We start from the raw sequence: 24119 nt of genomic DNA on the forward strand, positions 1-24119 counted from the left end.
CTCACTGACTAGTTCAGGAGCTGTGAGAAAGAACAAATATATGGAACCAAAAAACATGGATAATGTTTCACAGTGAATGATGAAAGAAAACATACCACCACCACCACTCTCTTCATTGTTATTCGGTACATTTCTTAATTTCTTTCATACATTTTTAATGCTGCTCACTCTGCCCTGTTTAAGTCGCCAACGGTTACGCCATCCCCAGCTCTCACTGAAAATGAATGACTACTGGACGTTTTGCTGCATCCCAACTCCCAAGCAAAGCTCTTGATTGGTACATCGATAATCTGAGCATTGACTTCCATTTCTCCGCAGATGCTAAAATGCAATACATTAAATCAGATGGCAAGTTCTTTTAAACTCCTTGGACAAAGGCGGCTTCTCCATGTTATAACTTAGAATTCTTTTTTTATAGTAAAAAGGGATATGTGATATTTCACATAATATGAACTGAATGTAGTGGGTACTTTAATGGTTGGAAACAAGAGGAACAAAGAAACACTGTAGCTAACGGAAGAGCCTCTGATCTCAACAGCACGTGTCTCATTAACACCATCAGTAGGGAAGATGGACCACCCCACAGACCATGCAGCAGGGGAAGCTGGGCTTCCTCATTTGGTCAGGTGTTTGTAACGGTGTGTGTACATGCATGCAAACATTGACGCTACACTATGACTCTCTTCCTCCTTGTGAAACTGACAATACGGTGGTCAGTAGCGAGCTAGCCGAAATCCTAAATGTAGAAATTGATGTAGCACTCAGATCTGGAATCAGTTCTTGTCTGCTTCGTGGGTCGGATATGAGAAGAGTAAGTGGACGTTGCACAGATTGCCCTATAGCGGGCTGAACATTATCAGTGGTTACATTCCTTTTCTGATAAAAGATCACATTCCTTCTGCGTCTCTGAGGTGCTGGACATTCCTCCTGCTCCACTTCCCACTGCGAGACTGACAGCCAAGCTCCACAAACATGCCAAGGTCATCCAGACTCTAAACTAATGAAACAGTGATAAAGCTCCCTATGAGGACTGAAGGTTAACACATGCACCTAATAAATGCTCCGCTTTCAATGCTCCGTGTGTGTGTGAGTGTGTGTGTGAGAAACGTGTGTGAACTAGGATGAAACCTTTGTAGTAAGATATTGTAAAATACAATATGATGGTTTTCAGTATATCACAAACAACATTTATGCTTATAACAGAATGACATTATATAACAATACTAAGTATTAAGTATTCGATTATGTGGCGCTAAGAAGGTTTAATTTTTTTGTAACTTGTTCAGATTCTACTCTTAGCCTTCAGTGCTTTATTGAACCGTTTTGTCTGAATTTTTAATTATTTATTTTTTTATTTATTTTTGCTTGATTTATTTTATTTACAAAAAATGGCAGCCCTACTCAATCTGGTGTCATTTCCTGTCGGGACACATCCCTTAAATAATTTTTTTTTGAAAGTAGCATAATTAAAGGCACTATTTCAGATTTCCATAAGACCCTCACAGTACTAAAATGAGGAGGGAAGTGAATATTGTGGTCAATAGAATTTATTTTTATTTCATTCAGCAAGTTAATACCTTAACCCAAGGGCAGAGCACTACAGCTCATAGATCACGAGTACAAGGCTTATTTGGACAAAAGGTTGATAAGGGTTTTTTATGCAAATTTTGCATAATTCAATAATTCAGCAAACAGAGCTACTCATGATTTTCAGGATAAAAGAATTCCTAACAGCACTAAAGACCTTATCTACATTCCACTGAGCTGAGAGCCCAGGGTGGGATTAATGTATCAACACTGTTCACACGCAGCTCTTTCACTGACATGTCTGTCTCTACACCCCCTCCCTCCACACACACACACACACACACATCTTGTTCCCACACTTAATAACACTTTTTGAGATGAGTAATTTTTGAGACTGTTATTATACACGTCAGGCAAATCATACACACGTTCTGAACTTTTACTCATTAAGAACACACAAGTCAAGAGCACCAAATTCCTTGGTGTTCACCTGGCAGAGAACCTCACCTGGTCCCTCAACACCAGCTCCATAACCAAGAAAGCCCAGCACCGTCTCTGTTTTCTGCGAAGGCTGAGAAAAGCCCATCTCCCACCCCTCATCCTCACCATGTTCTACAGAGAGACTACCGAGAGCATCCTGAGGAGCTGCATCACTGCCTGGTTTGGAAATTGTACCGTCTCAGATCGTAAGAGCCCTTCAGGAGATAGTGAGGACGGCTGAGAAGATCATCGAGGTCTCTGTTCCCTCCATCATAGACATTTACACCACACCCTGCATCTATAAAGCCACCAGCATTGTGGATGACCCCACGCACCCCTCACCCTCCTGCCGCAAACGGTACCGAAGCATTCAGGCCCTTACAGCCACACTGTGTAACAGTTTCTTTCCCCAAGCCATCAGACTCCTCAATACTCAGAGCCTGGACTGACAACACACACACACACACACGTACTCCACTGAACACCATCCCACTCTCTTTGCAATTTTTGCACATCTCTGTATTTACTACCTGCATTTTTGCTGCTACAGTATTTACAAAATATTGTATATAATTTTTCGTCATTACTATACTCTCTACCTGGCTGCTACCCCAATAACTGCTATGTCCATATATAGTATAAGCCTATCTGCTGAATACTATGTCATAATATGTTAAGTTTACATTTACAGCAACTTATTATATCGTTACTCTTTCACACTACTGTTATATCTGATTCACTTTCTTACTAGAACTGTGTACTAGTCGCCGCTGCACTGTCTCTTACTGTGCCTACTGTCCTGTTCTGGTAGTTATTATACTGTCTTGTGCTCTTTGCACATGTTTGCACTTGCACTTTATGTAGAAATGTGTAGTCTGTTGTAGATCTGTGTTGTTTTATGCAGAACCATGGTCTGTTGTTTCCTTTCAATGTGTACTAACTAGCTGTATATGGTTGAAATGACAATAAAGCCACTTGACTTGAGTTGTTAATATGACTCTCAGCATAGACACTGAGGGGTTTTTCTTTCGTTTAGTAGTTTGGACTGGAAAAAAACCCTCATGTTTCCTCAGTATACTTTCAAGCATGACTACAATTCTCAATAAGTCATAAGGAGACTCTAGCATCAGACAGCTTCAAGGAGTTTAACAGATGTGACAGCAAGAATGAGACACAGTACTCATAACTATAATATCTCTGCTGCTACATACATTTTGTATTTATCAAGGCACTTTGTACTATGACAGCTAGCTATTGCTATTTCACTAGTTTGTGTCGTCAGTTATTCTCATGCTAGCTAACATTTGAGAGATGAAGAATAAAGCTGGTGTTTTTTTTTTTTGTCTTAGCTAATTTCTAATCTCTCACACGTTAACTAGCTGTTAGCATTCTGCTGGTTTGTATCGTCAGAGTTAACATGCTAACTAACATTTGAGAGATGAGGAATAAAGTTGCTGTTTTTTTTTAGTCTTAGCTAATTTCTAATCTCTCATATGTTAGCTAGCTATTAGTATTCTGCTAGTTTGTATATTCCGAGTTATTATCATCCTGGCTAATATTTGAGAGATGAGGAATAAAGCTGCTGGTTTTTTTAGCCTCAGCTAATTCCTAATTTCTCAAATGTTTGCTAGCTATTAGTATCCAGCTAATCTGTATCATCAGAGTTAACATTTGAGAAATAAATCTGTTATTGAAAAGAAGCACTAATTTACATCAGTAACTAAAATCAGTGTGTGATTTGAGGCATACTTCTTTTTCCTTTGTGAATCTTCCTTGTAATTTTACTTTGATATTTTAATTAAATTTTTCGAGTTTATACGTTTCTAGTCTAAACTGAATAAAGAATTTGAAGCTGTGCTTCAAATTAGACAATCTAAATGCATAGACATAATAAAAAATTTATATGATAAATTTATATGACAGAATTGGTGTTCCAACTTGTGTTGACAATAAAAATGAATATTATTGTAAAATTTAAATGTCTAAAAGTCTACACAAAGTGGCATTGAAAGTCATCAAAAACTAATACAAATTTATTCTCAGGTAATTCTTATTATTTAAGAATAGTACATTGAACTTTTACCTTTTTACATCTGAAGTCGAAATAATCATATCACATGCCAATTGTTTCATTTCTTAAAACTAAACTACTGTATGGCAACATGTTTTTCATCTAATTAATATGTATAAAACTATATTTTTTATATGTATATGTTAATATGCTTGTGTACATGTTATGCTTTATTTAAATACTTGTCACATACTTGTGATAAATGTTGCCATGTCATTTGATAAATGTAATAAAACTAAATAGCATTCTTATTCTATAAGTGATAAAATTAGTTCTTGTTTGTGGACTGCTACAAAAGCACGCATTGTGCAGTCATCAAAACAAAACCAGCTGACCAAACATGCTCTTAATGGGTTGCTGGCAAAAAAAGCCAGGAAAGCACTGACAAGCCAAGCCAGGCAACACAGACGCCAGATTGTTACAGAACAAACACAGATAGATGCTGTCCTGTGAATAATTAAGAGCATGTTATCATAAAAATCTGCTAAACAGAATGTTAAACTGGGATCCACATTCAGCATGAGATTATTCTGCCAAACCCTTTAAAAAGTACCATTAGAGTAAGCACTACCATTAGAGTAAGCAGCTACCATTACCACTACCATTAGAGTAAGCACTCTCCCAGTCTTTCAGCTAAGGATGCACTAGTGATGTTAAATCCAATCTGATGCTGATCCAGTATTCCAGATCTGTATCAGGCCCAATACCTATAATCAGTGTTGGATTGGGGCCCTGACTGATGTAAAATATGCATTTGTAATAAAATCTCAATAATGTAAGGTTTAATTTTTCTCCCATTCAACAGATCCTGGATGATGTATATGGCCAAGTAAAGTCATGAAAACATGAGAAAATGAGCAGTTTAGTCTGAAAACAAGAAGACAAATGCTATAAGGGTGATAACAGTCTAAATCCATGAAAGAAAACAAAATGAAAACATACAATATCCACATATATTATTACTAACTCTTGTGCTGTGTGTTGGGCTGCTAAGACTTTCTTTACTATAATCAGAAATATTTAGAAGCGCATATTATCATTAAAAAAACATTTATATTAGAAATACCTCCACTTTCATTCAAGGTATGTAACCATATGTATATGTAAACAGAATTCCAAAAATTTGATGTCTATGTGACATGCCTTACTGGGGTGAACAAGTCATAAATGTATTAACTAGTCCACCAGATAAGTAAAAGCTCCAGTGTGCTACCCAGTCCCATGTTTTGTTTTCCTGGAAACCTAATCACTAGGCTAAAAAGTGGTAGCTAAGCTAATGTAATGATCATGTAGCACATCATGTTTGTCCCCTCTGGGGGGGTGGGGGGGGGTTAGTTGGCTAGTGTTTCAGCTATAAGCTCTGGTGTCCTGTCTTTGCGTGACATGTAAAGAGTCTGTCTAGCATCTTTGTTTTCTCTCGACATGTTTAACTACGAATGGTAAGCAGGAGAGTTATATGATAGCTTTTTATACTGCACTTGGTTTTGCTCAGTTTTGTCAGTGTTACCACATATGTGCATGTTCCTGGTTCTGAAAAGACTGTCCGTCATCCATATATGTTAATTAATCTGCCCAAAAAAAAAACAGCCATTCTACTATCAACCAGCAGCAGGCGTTGGGATTCAGAATGAGAAGTTCCAGGAAGAAGGTTTTTTTTTTTTTTTTTTTTTTCCTTTTACTGGTTGTTGAACCTACTTTCCCCACTGGGCAACTACAAATTAAATACTAATAGCCCAGACACAAGATGTGCTTGTCCCAAGATAGTGGTTTGTTCACCCCTGGCCCTAATAAAGAGACTGTGCAATTACATCCACATGCATTTGGCTCTCCTGGGCTACATTTTCTCTCTAGAATTTCCATTTTCATACAGTGATGAAGACAAAATATAACCAACCTGAAGCAAACGGTGTGCCAGTCAGTATTGAGGGCCTGCAGGTACTGTTCATCATAAATGTGCTGTCTGCATCCCGCACACAATGGCAATCTTCCAACAGCTGTCAAAAACAAACCAAAAGAAAGTTACTTAAAGGTATAAGATTATGTCCAATACCCATCATCATAACAGAAATGACAATAAAAGACTTCAGACTGCAACCAGCATTATGATTAAATAGATTCCTTAATAAAATGCTTTTAAAAAAAATGTAAATACTCACTAATACTGGCCTACTACTAAGTTAATATCTAAAATCTACACTATAAGTAAAAGCCTCCAATAATCAATAGTTGATGCTACTTCACTAATTTAGATTCAGGTGAACAACAAGAAAATAAGGAATGTCATTTCGTCACATTTGACCATTCAGAGATGTTCTGAAAGATGAAATCCTTTTCTAAGCTTCTTTCCTGTAGTATAAGTATGCATGTCTCTGACAGTTGTGATTTCAGACAGGAAGTAGGGTTAACATTAATTAGCTACTTTTCCCCAGATGTGCACTAAACAACAGTAAGAAAATAGCAAGGCAAATGTCCGGTGTGACCGCTACGTAATAATTTGCAGCTAAAGGCACCACGGTCCCACCTTCCTGTTTTCTTTTGGCTCACAAAACTAAGATTCAAATTCACAGGTCAAAGTTCGCTAGATCAAGCTGTTGTGAAATGAAAATGACCGCTACCAGAGTCTTCCACATCCTGAATCATTTTCCATTCGCTGAATCAGCTTTTCTGCCTGGCAAATTTTTTTTTCGCATTTCGTCTGATCACTCCTTTATCTGAAAGGGTAGAAAAGCGTAGTTTTCAGATGTCTCCTGTGACAAACTGTAAATGCTATATGGGTAAACTGTAGATTTTGGCACCACTGCATGCCCAATGTTAAATATGGTGGATCACTCATGCTTTTGCAGCTACAGGAACTTTTGTGAAGCTTGATTATGAATTCTGCTAAAAAAGCAAAAAAGTTTTGCCCAAAACCTAATTTCCTCTGCAAGAACACAAAGACACACGTCTATTAGTTTTAAACTTTGTTAGACATTAAAGAAAGCAGGAAGAGGTTCATTACCTGTATACTTAACTATATTAACTATGAGCAGGGGCAGTCGTGGCCTAATGGTTAGAGAGTCGGACTTGTAACCTGAAGGTTGTGGGTTTGAGTCTCAGGTCCGGCAGGGATTGTAATTGGGGGGAGTGAATGACCAGCGCCCTGTGTCACATCATTTCACTTACATTATGTTAAAATAAAACTATACCTAATCCCATGCTTAAGCTCAAAATATCTCTTTTCCTGTTTTAATTATTATTTCTAATTTTAACCCAGCAACTTATTTTCTCTTTTATAAAAACGTAGTAAAGAATTATAAAGATTTTTACATAGTTACACATGGAAGAACATAATTGTATGAATGACCTTTGTAGACACACCAGAAAGTTACTTCACTTCCTGTCATGTGATAAAGCCAAATTTCTGTAATTACTTCACGGAAGCATGAGGCAATTCCTCCAGATCAAAGGTAACATTTATACAGTATATTTAATGCACACTTTTGTTGACATATTGCTAATTGTGGGGGGAAAAAAATCACACAAAGACATTGGTATTGTTTATTTTTTGGATATTGATAGCAAAATTGAAGTGGTATCTACAGTTGCCAGTAGGCAAGGACCTTGTTTATTTTCTTAAATGCATTTGCTTATTTTAAAAATTGAGATTGTTGGAAAATGTTCAAATTCTTTAAATATTTCATTGAATTCAACAAAGTATCATTATAATCAAGTGTAATCTTTTTCAGGTACACTTTGGAAAAGGTTTTGCATGCTATTCTCAGCCATCAAAAGCAATTTATTAACTTTATCTTTTGCTATTTGCACTTTTTCATGCTTTTCCAGCTAAAGGTTTTGCAAATGTTATAATTTATAACTTATATTTATAAAAAAAATTATTAAATTCTGCCAATACTTTTCTTTCTAATCAATTAATTCATTATTACTTTACATTTTCTAAGGTTAGAGGTTTTCAAGTCTGTTCATTGCATTCAAAACATAATATTTATTACAAAATGTAATGCACTTTACACTGAGGTTTTTTGATATAGAACTTTAAGACATTTCACGTATGACTGTTTAGATACATTTTAAGATATAGATATTGATTTAATTTTCTTATTTTGTTGTACGGGGTTTTAACCTACAGCTTTCAGGTAAATGATTTTATTTATTTATTTTTAATTAAACCATGACTTTTGTGGGTAATCTATTCCTCCAAATAAACGTGTTAAAGTTCACAAGTGACACTCGCTTTTGTCCTAACTGTCGCTTGTGCATTTACTAAGCTATTTGCTCACTGGAGAGTTAAGTTGCCAGGTATTACAATGTGTTTTTCTTTAAAAAGACACAAGCATTCAGAGAAAATGAATTATGAAACTCTATAAATGAGTCACTGGAAGTACCTTCAGATGCATGAAAGCATAGTGGGAAATTTTGACACAAATGGTTTAACGACTAGTGCCTATGATCAACTATGATTAGATATTGACAAGGTTTTTCTAGGCCACTTTAATGTTTCCTTTGAAGCATTTTTGTAGAGTTTTCTAGCACACTTTACAAAATTAAATAAATAAACTATCAATGACTACAGACATTAATACAGATTTAGCAACTTACATTAAACTTCCACTAAACTTCTACGCTAACAAAGTCACCAAACCTCATCATTTTCAGTGACAGTTATCTTAGATAACTAAACTTTAGTTAACGGAGGTATTGCTCCTTTTTGCAGACAACCAGACTCAACCAGACTCTCATGCTCCTTTTTGCATAAGAACCAGACTGCATGATGATCCTGCAAATCTGAGCAGAGAGGCCAGAGCAGAAAAACTGTTCCTGATGAAGGGAGTCAATGTCATCATGGAGGAAAAGTAGCTTTATGACACTGTAGCAGTGAACCTCAGTACTGTACAGAAGCAATAAAACTGTCCCTACAGCACTAATATGAAAATAGACCATTGTGTACATTAAATGCATAATAATCTATTTTAGCATCATGTCAGACTTTCATGAAATGATCGTTCTCCAGAAATGAAATTTGTCTATCTGGAAACATGACAAACAGCATCCATTCATCGCTGATTCCTGTTTTCCCAAAAGAGCGGTAGAACTTTGCTCTCTGCTCTCTTAAAACGAATTTGACTGGCATTCAATCGATGGACGGTCTATCTAGACGATCTACTCGCCTTTCTGCCAAATGATGTCACGAGCACACACACAAGTTGGAGATGGGAGGAAACCGGAAAACGCAGGCAGAGACAGTAACCCGAGCACAGGATCAAACCAGGAGATAGCAACGCTACCCCCTGTGCCACTGTGCTGCCTATATTAAAAACTAATCAATAAAAATGTCTTCTGAAGGCAGGAATATGCGCGCACACACACACACACACACACACACACACTTATCATATTCTTTATTCTGACTTTTTTTAAACAAATGCTGCTCTTTGCTTATTAAATAAATTGACACGACACCCTGATAGCTCACATGAGAGCCACGAGAAAGAGAGATAAAAACATGCCATGAGTCATTTGAGCTTGTGGCGTAGACAGGAGGCGGACTATATTTACTCTGAGAAATGTGTTCAGATAAGAAAGAAAGAAAGAAGGTAGACGGACAGAAAGAAAGAAAAATAGTAGAAAGAAAGAAAGAAAGAAAGAAAGAAAGAAAGAAAGAAAGAAAAAGAAAAATAGTAGAAAGAAAGAAAGAACCAGAAAAAAGAAAGAAAGAAAGAAGGACAGAAAGAAAGAAAGAAAAAAAGAAAGAAAAATAGCAGACAGAAAGAAAGAAAGAAAGAAGTAAACAGAAAAAGAAAGAAAGAAGGTAGATGGACAGAAAGAAAGATAGAAGGTAGACAGAATGAAAGAAAGAAAGAAAGAAAGAAGGTAGACAGACAGACAGACAGAAAGAAAGAAAAATAGTAGACAGAAAGAAAGAAGTAAGCAGAAAGAAAGAAAGAAAGAAAGAAGGTAGATGGAAAGAAAAAGAAAGAAAGAAAGAAAGAAGGTAGATGGACAGAAAGAAAGATAGAAGGTAGACAGACAGACAGAAAGAAAGAAAAATAGTAGACAGACAGGAAGAAAGAAGTAAGCAGAAAGAAAGAAAGAAAGTACACAGAAAGAAAGAAAGAAAAATAGTAGACAAAGAAAGAAAGTAGACAAAGACAGTAGAAAGAAAGACATAAGGTAGAAAGAAAGAAGGAAAAATAGACAGACAGACAGAAAGAAAAGGCCTATAGTCTTTGAACAGTGTTTAACACATACATATTATAAATGAAAGTGAAATTAAAGAGCTGTGTGATGTGTAAATCCTGTAAGAGAAGTAATTTTACTGAAACAGCTATTATGTTCATGAATTCTTAAATAAACTCGACTGAGAACAATCACAGACAAGTCCAAATAAAACAAACAAACAAACAAACAAACAGAGCTGCAGTGAGGATTTCTGCACAGATCCCCCAGCAGTACATTTCTCATAGTTCCGCACTGTGGCTTGTATAAGGAGGAAACTCACGCGCTTAAATCCCAAATCTAAACCAAATAATAACCACAATATTCCCAAATAATCTAATGTGCAAAATCTGTTTATGCTAACTTTAAGCTGAAGCCTCTACAAGAGCTGTTTGATAAGCGACCTGCAGTGAGCATCCCATATGACCTCTAAGCTGCAGCCTATAGGAAGAAGTGCTCACTCCCATCTCTGCCTCTCGCACGCGCTCACCAAACCCATATAAACACACACACACACACACACACACACACGTACCTTCGTCCTCTCCCATGCGTTCGTCCTTCCAGGTACAGCAGAGCAGCATCAACCTCATGCACCCTCCGGCTGGGAGCTCCGCCACGAGCCTAGCGCAGGAATGTCCGGTCTCTTCCGCCCCAAAACACCGACCTCCTCAGCAGAGCGGCCAGCACACTATGCTCTTTCCAAATGGGACGCGGCCAATTCACCCAATGGAGCGATGGGCAGGGCGGCAGGAGGCAGTGAGAGGGGGCGGGACAACGCTTTCAGTTGACCAATCACACGCTTCGAATAGGCCAACCGAACCCAATTCCCTGGAAAACTGACCGGAAGCGGGGTGTAAGCTAGTAAAATCTCCTGAGGGTGATTGGAGATGGAGTATAATATTTATTGTTATTAATGCTCAAAACAATATAAAGACAATAACAACAATGAGAAACAAAACAAAACAAAACAGAGAGGAAAAAAAAAAAGCTGGGGGGAATTAAATACAGAATTGGAAATATTGACGTTTGAAGTTTGGAGAAGTCACTAAAAACTGGAAAAGAATTACAAACAAATGTTTTTAAAAGTCTTTTTGTTCTTAGACAGTTTAAGCAATATTGATGAAATTCTTTTATAAAAACAAAAAAGAGGTCTAGAGTTTGAATCTGTGAATGTGGAACTTGGCAAGCAACAGAATCAGATTTATTAATATAAAATTGTCCTTTTTTAGATTGATCAGAGTCAACAAATCCCAGCACCACATCCTTCCCAGACAATGCACACTCATTATAAATTTCACTCCTAAAAAAATCCTGCTATCCTGAACTAACAGGGCACAGTGGGTTAGTGGTTAGCACGTTTGCCTCGCAGGGGTTGGGGGTTCGACCTCCGCCCCGTGTGCGTGTGGTGTTTGCGTGTTCTCCCTGTACTTCGGGGGTTTCCTCAGGGTACGCCGGTTTCCTCCCGCAGTCCAAAGACATGCACTTTAAGCTGATCGGCATCCCAAAATTGTCTGTATGTGTGCGATTGTGCCCTGTGATGGACTGTGCCCAGGGTGTCCTTTACCTTGTGCCCTGAGTCGCCTGGGATAGGATCCAGGCTCCCCGCAACCCTGTGTAGGATAAGTGGTACAGACAATAGATGGATGGATAAATCCTGAAATATCTTGCCAAAGCTTTTTTGTAAATGAACAAAATAACAGTTTCAACAGAGTCACCGCGAAAAGAGCAACTGGAGCATATTCCATATTTAAACTTTTTCATATACTGGTTTGCAGGGTAATATTTGTGAATTATTTTGAAAGAAATCTCTTTTAGATGTAGTGTACTACATTACTGCTGTGAAGGGAGGATGGAGTCATTTGTGCGCAGTAATTTAAACAGTTAGTGCTGTTCGGTTTAAGTGTCGACTCCAATTCCTAGAGTTCAGATTTGAAAAAATCAATTCAACGAACTGATACAATACTATAATTTTTGATTTCTAAAATTAAACTACCAGAGAGAAAAGGAGATTCTGTGTACATTGATTTACAAGCCAGTTTTTTAAAGTCTTTTGTTTACCAAAATGCAACAGCTGCACATCTGGACACCAGTCTGTCAAACTCCTGAAGTTCGCAGACGACACCACCCTCATCGGCCTCATCTCTGATGGAGACGAGTCAGCCTACAGAAGTGAGATGGACCGTCTGATGTCATGGTGCAGCATGAACAACCTGGAGCTCAACGCTTTTAAGACAGCGGAGATGATCATGAATTTCAGGAAGGACCCAGCCCCCCTCTCACCCGTCATCCTCTGTGAACCACCATCACCCAGGAGCTCAAGTGGGAGCAGAACATCAGCTCCCTTACCAAGAAGGCTAAGCAGAGGCTGTACTTCTTGCGGCAGCTGAAGAAGTTCCACCTCCCTGTGAAGATGATGGTCAGCTTCTACACTGCCATCATCGAATCGATTCTCACTTCTCCCATCACAGTCTGGTTTGCTGGTTTCCAGGGACAAGGCCAAGCTGCAGCGTGTCATCCACGCCGCTGAGAAGGTGATCGGCTGCAGCCTCCCATCACTCCAGGACTTGTACGGAGACATGCAGCCAGGATTGCAGCCGACCCCTCTCACCCCGGACATGTACTCTTCCAGCCCCTCCCCTCTGGCAAGATGGTCCGGTCCATCAGGACCAGGACCTCACGCCACAAGTACAGCTTCTTCCCCGCTGCAGTCAGCCTGCTGAACAGTGCCCCAATTCCCCCCAGGTGACCCCCCCCCAACCTACTGACAGTCGCTCTCCCCTCTGAAGCTGCAATATTTTTTCTATCTCCCATGTACACTCACTTTTTCTGTGCATAACTGTTTATATTTTTAACTTAATATATTCTATCTTGTCTGCTGTTTACATATTTATATATAGCATGTACATCTTGCACCATGGTCTCTTGCACTTCAGTATTGTTTTACCCTTGTTATTGTGTTGCATTTTTGTATTCTTCATTTCTGTATCCCCCTTGACCTTATATCTTTGTGTTTGCACCTGACATCAAGACAAATTCCTAGTACTGTAGTGTCCTTTACTGTTCCTGGCAATAAATTCTTTCTGATTCTGATTCTGATATATAATATGCTAAAGTACTAGTGTACAGTTTCGACATACTATTTAGCATGTATATTATGCATTTCTTAATGCAGCCCATGTCTTGGTGTAGCCAACCTGATATAATTAGCTTGCTTCTTTGTTGTGCACTACATTTATTATGAATATAAAATACATTACAGTGAAATAATGCACGACCACTTTTCTTTTTCATTTCAGAACGGTTTATTTCGTTTTCACTAAAGCAGTAAAAAGGCCCAGATTTCCTGGAACAAGTCAAATGTGCACCGTGGGAAAAAGTGCAATAGCCCTACCCCTTTAGTTAAATTAGATGGAAATGCCACGGCACATTAGACTTATATGACCACAGACAGGTCAAATACAGCACCAGGTAGGAAAAACACATTTCAGATCAATTCGAAACAGTACATGTTACCAATGACATGAAATATTAATCATTAAGAAGAACTCATTTAATATTAGATGGGTAATACACTGGCTAGTGACGCTTATTAAGAGAAGCTTAGTCAATTAGACAAAATATAGACATAACAACACACACCAGGGATTATCACAGACACACATACAAACACACATACACACACAAACACACACACACTTTAGCTCTCAGACACACAGCTCACATCTTAAAAAAATCTTCTACAGTATTACAGATTTCCACAGTGACTAAAATGCATAAGCTACTGAAAGCAAAACAAAACAGAAAACAATATTTTGTTATCATGTGTACAAACTTGGTAATAATGTCAAGGTCAAGTTCACATGGTGCAAACAAAAACAGCAACAAAGCAAATTAACCTGCAGTTACATGAGCCATCATATTGTATGCATACGATATATAATAGCTAATTCTTTGAATATAAAGGGGTTAAACATCTGTAGATCAAATGATGGAAGCACCAATTCCACATGTTTAAGGAATGTTAGAAGTGTCATTTGTTTCAGGTTCAAAACTAGTCTATTGTAAAATCAGCACTATTATTTCTTTTTCAGTAAATTGAATTTTTTGTTAATTGATAAAAATGCATATGTCTTTCACTTTTGCATCGTAGCAACATTATCTTAGCAAGTCAGCTCTTCATATATAATGTAATTTGCAAAAATGGACGAGACGATACAGTGGATCTTATCAGATGCCTCGAAACACTTTTCAACACTTTTCACATGCCATTAGGTCTTTTGCAGAACTGTTTCATAGCTGAGCTAAAGTATGCACGATACAGCCTCAATCATATTCAACATTGTTGACAACTGCTGATGTTTTTGTACCCAGAAATCATTGAGATTTTGACCTGCTTTTAGATCAGGACTCTGATTTACTGTAAACGATATGGATGAAATACGAGGATACATGTCCCCAGAGTCACATTCTGTAGGATTCTTCATGACCACTGGATGGAATTATGACTGAAATAGCTTCACAACCCTAATGCCAATAGAGACCAATATCCAATATAAGTTTTAAAAAGTTTGGAAAGGCCTATTTACAAAAAATATCACCGCTGATGCTTTGTTTGAATGTTTTTGACTTGTTTGGAGCACAGGAGTCTCCACAGAGGTACTTGATAAACCGTTTTTTTTATTTAGGCACAAAAGTCCATCACCTATAAATATGAACAAACAAGAATAAAGAGCATTAGATAATGCAAAATTATAAACCAATTCTGTTACACAAGGTCTATCAACCATTGCCACCACCATCAGAAGGGAAATATCATGGCTTTTGTCTTTCAAAATCTTGAGAAAAAAGAGAAATTAGTGCCTCAAGGTCTACAATGACAAATAGTGAACCTGGTTATTAGTTTCTTGATTTGGTGTCCCTATCTACAAAAAGAGACATCAGCAACATGTTGGAATTTCACATGAACAGCTGTAATGTTCATCCTGTTTCCTCAGCTTCTCTTTGGGTTTGTAAAAAAAAAAAAACATTTAATGTAGGTATAAAACATATTTTTGTACATGATAGGATTGTTTTTGCATATCAAATGTACATTCTAGATCATGCAGTAGCACCATTGTTTCTTGAGGTCATTTCACATCCCAAGAGAGTGTTTACTTTCTCCTCCTGCCACAGTATTTGCCTTGGCAAGCTGCGCCACCTGGAAAAAACACCACAATGAGAAAACTGCACCACAATGTCAGGGGCATGCTCAAAGACAAAATGAAGTTCTCTTTCTTAGCTCAGCTATTTTGTACATGAGTCAGGATCCTCTCGAAACACTTTTAGTAAGTATTAGCTAGCTAAATCTTTAGCCTCAGCTATTAGCTAGCTTAGGTTCCCTATTTCCTACACGGCAAAAAAAAATGTCATCTTAGCAAGTGAAAATATCTTGAATATAGTCAAATTTATCTAGTATTTCTTATTATAAGTTTACAGTAAACCAAATATAAGATAATTAAACATATTTCTGGACATTATTACTCATTTCAAGCTTGTAGTTTTCTTATTCTATTGGCAGATAATTTTGCTTCTTTTTAGAAATAAATGCTTAAAATGAGTAAAATTATCTGCCAATTGAACAAGACTATTTCAAACTTGAAATGAGTACAAATGGATTGAAATAGGTTTAATAATCTTATATTTGGTTTACTGTAATCTTATAATAGGAAATACTAGATAGATTTGACTGTATTCAAGGTATTTTCACTTGATAAGATTTCATTTTTGCAGGGTAATTTTTGTAATCTTATCACCAGTTACTCATGTAACTGTGGCTGTATGAATCCATGATAACCAACAATGGAGGTGAGAATCACCTGGAAACCTCAATCCAGAACCTTTCAATATACTCTGGTAGTGACATATGATGCAGTATTTGCAAAAAATTCCACTGTCCTAAAACATATATCTATTCTTCTCTGGACTGATCCTTCAGCACCAGTTCTGAATGAAACGAAACCTGGACTCAAGTCCTATTTCATCCTTCATTTCACACTTTTCTCCTTGTAGAACCTGGAAGAAGTGCATGATGGTACTCAGTTATCAGACTTCCTGGATTGGCAAAGCTTTAATAATAACGCCAATGAAGAAGAGATACTCCTTGTAGAGTGACATGTCACACTCAGTGGGCCAGGCTGTGATTAGACAAGGTAACCCATGTCTTTCCTTAGTGGCAGATGGGCAGTTGGTCTGAGGAATAGATTATCACCGTCTTGTCTGTGGGGCATGTACTGGGCACAGCAAGGAATGCTCTGCAGGATTACATTCACTGAAAGCTGCAAGGTCAATCAAAAATTTTTCGTGAAATGAAATAAGGCAGGAACCTGGACTCAAACACAATATCACTCCAGAGTCATCTGGCTACCACCATGGTAGGCATGGTAGGGCAAGATTATCACCAGAGCATGCAGTTTCCTAACTGTTTGTGCTGAAGTGATCACTAGCAAAAAGACAGTATCAGGCAGTGCATGGGATACAGCAGACTCTATATAATGTGCTCAAGGCTCTTATGTTGAAGAGTGTTTCCTGGACTGCTAGATTTCATTCCTCAGTTGATGATTCAGTCCTAAGGTCTAGACTCACTAGAGGGAAGTAATCTGCCATGGTGTTTCAACCAGTAGCGAAAGCAGTAGTGGAAGCCAAGGTCTTGCCAGTTATCAAAGCCAGGAGCAGTACTCTGTAGCCAAGTTGCTGAACAGTATGCAATGTGAGAAGAATTAGTGGGAGAAGAAAAAATGTGTCATAAATCTTGCGGCCAGTCATTGTCCAGCACATCCTGTTCCAGCTGGATGGCCAGCTCTGACAGGGAGAACCATAATCAGCAATGTGCACTTTGTCAAATCTTTCCCAGATCTGGGATACCATTTCCGGAAACCGCTGGATGCGCTGTACATCCTCCCCTGGACACTGTGAGTGGATCTTAGTGAGGCAAGCAGTGGATGGGGCCCAGCTGAGGAGATTCCTTGCAATGTGCAGAGGAGCCACTCCATTTTATACTGCCCTGATGGTTGATATAACTCACAACACTGTCTAAGTGAACCAACACATGACGACATCTCTGAACCAGTAAGAAGAACTTAATGGCTTAATTGCCCTCAGTTTCAGCTGTTTGAAGTGTTCTGAACTTAGAGAAGGCTACATGTGACATCTGATCGTCTGTGGTTTTCCTGCAACATTGTCATCAAGACCCACTGATCCGATGCAGTCTCTGTCTAATGAGAGGTGGTTTTGGATGTAAAGTATCCCACTGCCTGCCCCTGCCCTTTAAGGGTGTGCTCTAAGAGACTCTTTAGTGGTGTGGGGAGTAGGTAAGGGCCCACCTCATGTGGTGGATGTTGCACTCAGATGTCTGCCAGGGGTCTGAGGGCATAACTCCCTGCCTACAGTTTGTGCAAACCAGACGTGACCCTTGGTGTTGAAACACAGAACTGGTTTGTGCGCATCTTAAGGTGCTATGGGAACAGTCCATTTGGCCTTGCTGGTGGCTTGGTGGCAGGCCCAAAGCACAACACCAGCATGCAAGGCAGAGTTCATACATATGGCAGAACTTGACAGTGGGTATAATCCAGTTTAGTGAAGTGTCGCCCATACCCTGGGCTAGATGTTCCACCTAGGAGTGGGACTAGGAGTGGGACTAGGAGCAGGAAGTCGATCAAATTAGAAGCATGGTGTCAATCAGCACAACATCTTAGGGGGGGGGGTCAGCTTCTCTAAATTAGAGGTATTACTTCAAGGGATCAGTTAAATTTCTAATGTATTACTAGGTCATGTCTGCTTTCAGCATATGGGCACCACAGATCTGGCATAGTGTTTCGTCCATTGAGACTACAAGTGACATGACACAGGCATCAATGGCAGGAATATGGCCACACCCAACCTGCTTGTGCTGCATCGTATCAGTGAGTTCAGGCCTGTCAGCACGTGGCACAAGGCAGTATCCAGGTGATTCTCACTAGCTACTGTACTATCCATCTACATGGGTAGGAAGGGTGAAAGAAATTTTGTTTTCACCTTTCAATGTGAAGACCTTTCAATTAGTTTCATTTGAACATGCCATATGTTCAATCATTAATAGGAATAATAACATGAGCAATGTACCTCTGTAGCCTCCACCCAGGAATCCCTGAAGTGTTCCATATTTGGCAGCTTTAGCTAAAAAAAATTTTTTTTAACACGTTATTTATTTCAATGATGGCCACAAATTCAGTTTTACAGTACATATTGAATTCAACCAGCTTATCCAAGTAATACATCTGTTGTATAGCTATATTTGGAGTTTGCAAATTTGATTACATCTTAAGATGCTTCTCACTTGCTGTAAAGCTACACACACAACACATTAGTAACAAAGTAAGAGGTGACTTACCTTGTTGAGGTGTCAGGCCGGGCACATATCCTCCTAAAACACAAAGAAACAGTACCATATTTAATATATTACTGGTAGAGAATAAAACATTACATTAGCAATACTGAATATACGACAGTGCTAAGATCAGTAGTACTGAACCTACGTATTTTTTAACACAAACCTGCAAACTGCATCTTCATTTTGACAGGCTACTTATCAAACCAACTGACTGAGTTTTCAAATGACCAGCATAGTCAAAGAGTTGGCCATGCTCTCTGGGTGGGAAAGATTTGGCATACATTCTCAACCCTGTCAATCACAGTAGACACTAGCCAATCATGAACATCTGTGAGCTCATGTATGTGGAAGATGGCAAATAGTGCTTTCCTCCAACTGTGTTATGTTGCTCTGTGATGCAGAATGAGCAGCAGTTTGAAAAGTTGCGGTGGCTGGCATCATGTAAGATTGTGATTTCTGTATGCTTGATTACTACCTCCCATGTCCAGCTAGTTTAAAAAGCTACACTGGTTAGCATAGCATTGCTGTGCAAGTGGTGCCACAACCATGTAGAAGATGCACAGTTACAGCCTAAAGCTTTACTGCCATCATATTTAACTGCCAACTATCACAACACAAAGAAGCCGAGTGAGCAGGAAAAAAGTCACTTCCGTTTCAGTTTTGTGTTTAGGGGAGAGCTAACATGAGGGGAGAGCTAATTCCAGGTTGTGCATTACTTATCTGATAGCATATACATTCAGTAAAGTCCCACCCACACCAAACCCATCAGAATACTTTGACAGCAAAGGACATTCAGAAATCTTTTAACTGGAACAACCATCATTGTTTTTTTTCTTTTGCAGTTGATACTATTTACCACAGAAGCTACTGGAAAAGTAAGGAACTATTCATATAAATAAGTTGACAGAGAAGTGTTTTTTAATCTCTTGTTAAGGTTCTTAGTGCTAAGCAGTGTATTACGCTACACTTCAACATCAACGCTGCAGAGAGTTAGGAAGTAGAGGACAATCAGTTTCTGTTTATGGAAATGAGCAAGAATATATTTAAAGAAACAAAAAGCTTATTGCTGAGTCAGAAAGCACGTGATAACAATAGACAATTGCTGGTATAATATCAGACCAGTGTGTCTGCAGTGATGACTGTCATGGTGCAAATACATTTTGCATGATATTTGCACCAGGGCCTGGTATGATTTTACATAGCAAATAGCAAACGTCTATCAAACTCCCACACAATTCAGCTATTAATAGGGTGAGGCACATGTTTCTACCATCAGCGTCTTCATGCAGGTAAGTGCTTCAGTGAAGTTCAGGATAAGTAATAAAAAAATGTAAAGCATATGTGAATAAAAAACAAAAAAGTGTCCCAGCATATATATCTACTATATAACCACATGTGGAAAAGGATAAGATCAGGAATTCTGTTTATGGGACTTATTTTTGCTTTTTATACTGGAACAAAGAAACTTGTTTGAGCACAATATTTTGTTTTTATTTTATCATTGCTATATTGTTTGGCACGTTAGTGTTTCTAAAAAAATGAAACCCCAACATTGCAAACAGAAAGAGAAAGAAGCTGAGAGGCTATCTCTATTCCACAAGTATGTAAATCAAGTATCTCTCCTCCAGCACTTACACACAATCCTCTGCAGCAGAGTTCAGCTGAATTAAAAAATCTATCTAAACATCTGTTCAGATCAAAATGACTAAAAAAATGGCCCATCAAAAAGATAAAATCTATACAGTTTTATCCAAATGTAGGCAATCAGCAGAGATAAGTTTTATGCCTTATTTAGTTTTGTACTAGTGCTACAAGGCTAACATTGCTTACGACTACCTACAAAACAATTTCCATGGACACACGCCAAAATCATATGAAACATTTATTTTATTTATTGAATTATATTGTTAAGCACTAAATAGGTTATTATAGCAACTAAATTCTGCATGAGAATAGTTCTCCAGTAGCATGAATAGATATACTTGCTGTGGAAGGAGGCTCATATATTAAAATATTGCACTGCACACTTTTTAGCTGGTTTAAACCACCTATGGATGATACCAGGGCACAGCTTGCACTCTGTTTCTTTCTCTTTCTGTGTGCTGCAAAACTGAGCCAATGTCAGGCTTTCTGTCATTACCTGTCATCTTGCAATACTGCCATAGTCCCAGTCCTACTCCAGAACAAGGGTAAATGCACTCAGTTTCAAATGTAAACCAAAGAGGTGAAAGAGAGAACTGTCACATGTAACTTGGATGAATATCTAAGAATATCTGCCTACCACATTATGTGATGAATATAGATGACAGCATATAAACTACAGCCTCTTATTGAGGATAATAAGATAATAACATAAAATGAGCCAGGATTTTGTTCTACTTGTTCTTCAAACTTGTGAGGTTACATACATTATTATAATTCATTGTACTATTGGAAAATGTTTTGAACTGTCATGCAAAATTACTTGGATGTGCATACTATGTAGCATCTGCTGTCTTCATTGGGCTACATCAGACCTATGTAAGCCCTGATGTAAACATTTGTAAAAGCTTTTTCCAATAGGCTTCATCTGTAAAAAAATTACTTCTTTCAACACCTGAGTCAAGTGATGTGTGTTGTGTTGTAGCTCAGGGTGCTCCTGGTATGTCAGAGTGACACCATGACATAAAATCCTGTTACATAATGAAGGTAATTAGGGTTGAATATTTTAAGCAGTATTTTGTTACAATGCCTGGATGTTTTGCCGATAAGGTTTTCTTTCAATAATGATGAAGCATGTTCGTTTAAGAGCAATGAGTTGTCCCATGCACAATGAGGTAATAGACTCATTATTTTTTGGAGACCCTAGCAGAGATATTCTGCTCTGCTCTGTGCACATTGTGTAATCTGCTTGGCTTATATGGAGTGGAAGCTCTATAAATAAAAGCATATTTCTTTTGTGAATTTCGGGACAGTCTGTGTAGAAATATGGTTGTGTTTTGGAGCTAAATACTGTTGGTGTTTAGGTCAGGCAAACCACTGACAATACACACACACACACAAAAAAAAATGGATATTGCACCTCCTATTTGTATCTGAATTTGTATCTGTTTAGAACACTTTATCTCTTTATTCTGAATAAAGTATTCAGTTACTGTATGTGGTGTGTACACTGCGTTATCTCCATAACCACAAGGTTCCCTTTATAACATACTAAAAGCTTAAAATATCACATTCCAACTTCTGCTGTATTGTGTGTCTTTGAAAAAGATTCTGTAAGTTCTCACTTTTGTGTCACTGTGTAGAGAACACTTTAGTGCAAAGCTGAACAATTGATCCCTCTTTTCAGAAACTCTATGAAAAGTTTTGCCTTCAGGAACAAGCTCAATATATTATAACCTCTGATACTGTTCGTTTGAACTTAATATTCATCGTATTTTAGATTTTTCTCTATACTATGACCTGCATGGTCAAATACTCATCTAAATGAAGTCACCCTGCCATGAGCCAGGCTATAGAGTCTTGCTTTAATTTGTTGATAAATGAGGCTGTTCTCCTTTAAGCGCACTGTCTTGTCATTGATCTATGGCATATGGTCCCATCTCTTCCCAGAAAATTTTATTCTAAAGGTCAGTGAACAATAAATAACAAACCCAATCAGTTACCAGATCAGTTCTACATATGATATGTAAGGAATAAAATATAAAATTGTGTGGTTAGAGGATTCTACCCAAAAGTTGATTATTTTCCTATAACAGCACATCCTGAAGCGTTTTATTCCACCTATACCACAGAAATGTGGTAACGATTACTGTTTTTTAAATTTATTAATAAATGACACATCAACCATTTCTATAGTTTTAATTTAATGTTGTGGAACATTAGTTATCTCTTGTTCTCACTTATGTTATAAAAGATATAAACAGTCGTACCCACACCAGCCTCTCGTTTTCCCTGTCTCTTGAAGATAATAAGACAAAAAAATACGCAGCTTGTCATTTTATCGAGACTTGTAGACTTTCCAGTGCCAGAAAACTTTCTGACTGTTACAAAGTGCTGACTCCATAATTGTTAAATAATAGTTCCATAAACCTTAAATAAACATCTCCTTACAGAAAGCTTCCATATCAACCATATCAACAGTTCTAAATTTTTTACTCCATTCATCATTAGACTTAGATTATGTGGCACACCTGCCATTCAAGACCCTGCCAATCAGTCCTTACTATATAAATAATAACATATTAGATTGAGTACATAACTATGAACCTGTGATTTGCCTTGCAGCCAGAACTATTGCCAGAGCTGTTGTTATAGAAAATAAATCCAGTCCTTCTGACCAATCAGATTCAAGAATTCAAAAGCACTGTGATATAATTTATAATAATAATCTCTCACTGTATTGTGAATTACTGTATAATGTAAAATCTTCAGAATCACATCTGTAAAGTACAAACAAAATACTGCTGATTTTCTCACCTGGATAAGCCTGTGGATAGCCTCCATAAGTTCCTGGAGCGACGGCACCTGTTAATAGGAAAGATTTATATAGCAAAATACTGCAGCACTGCATCTGCATACTCTAGAGGGTTATGCCAAAGATATGAAATATCAGGATATGAAATGGAGTATATTTCAAATCTACATAACATACTTTCAGTATATTACAATATACTGTATAACGTTTATATGGAGAGAAAGGAATCTAGGAATGGGATTATTGTAGTGTGAGTGCTAAATATGCTCATTATGAAAAAAGGAAAATGGGTCATTTATCCATTTATAGTTAAATTCAATGTTGTGGAACATCTGTGAAACAAGTTAGTTCCTGGTATCACTTACACAAAAAAACACAGCTTGCCATGTTAGCTTGAATTCAGAAAGTATCATGAAGACTCTGTCATGGGGGAAAACTTACTGATACAAAGCACTGACACTGGAGTCTCCTTCCTTAAATGTTAAATGGCTGTCTCCTTACAGAAAAACAACTGTCCAACATTTATACCTGGAGACTTCATTTAGTGACTTATTAGTTAACAAAATTTTTGTTAAGCTTTACTTTAATTTTAGTTGAAGCTTTGCTATATCATACTGCAATCGACAACATACTGTTCTTCACTCTTGAAATAACATCAGCTTTATCAGGTTTTTCATTCCTTTGGGATGAAAGGAAAGTGTTTGTTTTGAAAGGGGTGGCCTAGATGACAAATTTAAACAAGAAGAAATGGATAACCTTGGAGGCATGAACTGCATGCAGGCAATTTCAATAACCAGAATGGACGGAATCAAGTTAACTTAGCAACAGTCTGAGTACCTTTCCGCACATATTTATTTAGTGTATTGAACTTCAGCTTCGTATCCGGCCCTATGTGATATATATATATATATATATATACATAATATATATATATATTATGTATATATATATATATATATATATAT

The 24119-nt window shown here is 37.7% G+C and overlaps 2 protein-coding genes across 2 annotated transcripts in view; both read right to left on the reverse strand.

Annotated features, from left to right (window-relative positions):
* limk1a (LIM domain kinase 1a) overlaps positions 1 to 11012 on the reverse strand; it is a 56064-nt gene extending 45052 nt beyond the window's left edge. Inside the window, exons 1-2 of the mRNA XM_026940873.3 lie at positions 10827 to 11012; positions 5973 to 6072 (exon numbers count right to left, since the gene is read on the reverse strand). Coding sequence (XP_026796674.2) covers positions 5973 to 6072; positions 10827 to 10884 — 158 coding nt within the window. The 5' untranslated portion in view covers positions 10885 to 11012. The remainder of the gene's footprint in view (positions 1 to 5972; positions 6073 to 10826) is intronic.
* A 2560-nt stretch (positions 11013 to 13572) lies between these two features.
* Positions 13573 to 24119, reverse strand: part of elna (elastin a) — a 63676-nt gene continuing 53129 nt past the window's right edge. Inside the window, exons 50-53 of the mRNA XM_034314750.2 lie at positions 23157 to 23204; positions 18699 to 18731; positions 18431 to 18484; positions 13573 to 15491 (exon numbers count right to left, since the gene is read on the reverse strand). Of these exons, the coding sequence (XP_034170641.2) occupies positions 15445 to 15491; positions 18431 to 18484; positions 18699 to 18731; positions 23157 to 23204 (182 nt within the window). The 3' untranslated portion in view covers positions 13573 to 15444. The remainder of the gene's footprint in view (positions 15492 to 18430; positions 18485 to 18698; positions 18732 to 23156; positions 23205 to 24119) is intronic.

This window comes from Pangasianodon hypophthalmus, chromosome 21 (genome assembly GCF_027358585.1).
Source record: "Pangasianodon hypophthalmus isolate fPanHyp1 chromosome 21, fPanHyp1.pri, whole genome shotgun sequence".
In the NCBI taxonomy this organism is placed as follows: Eukaryota; Metazoa; Chordata; class Actinopteri; order Siluriformes; family Pangasiidae; genus Pangasianodon; species Pangasianodon hypophthalmus.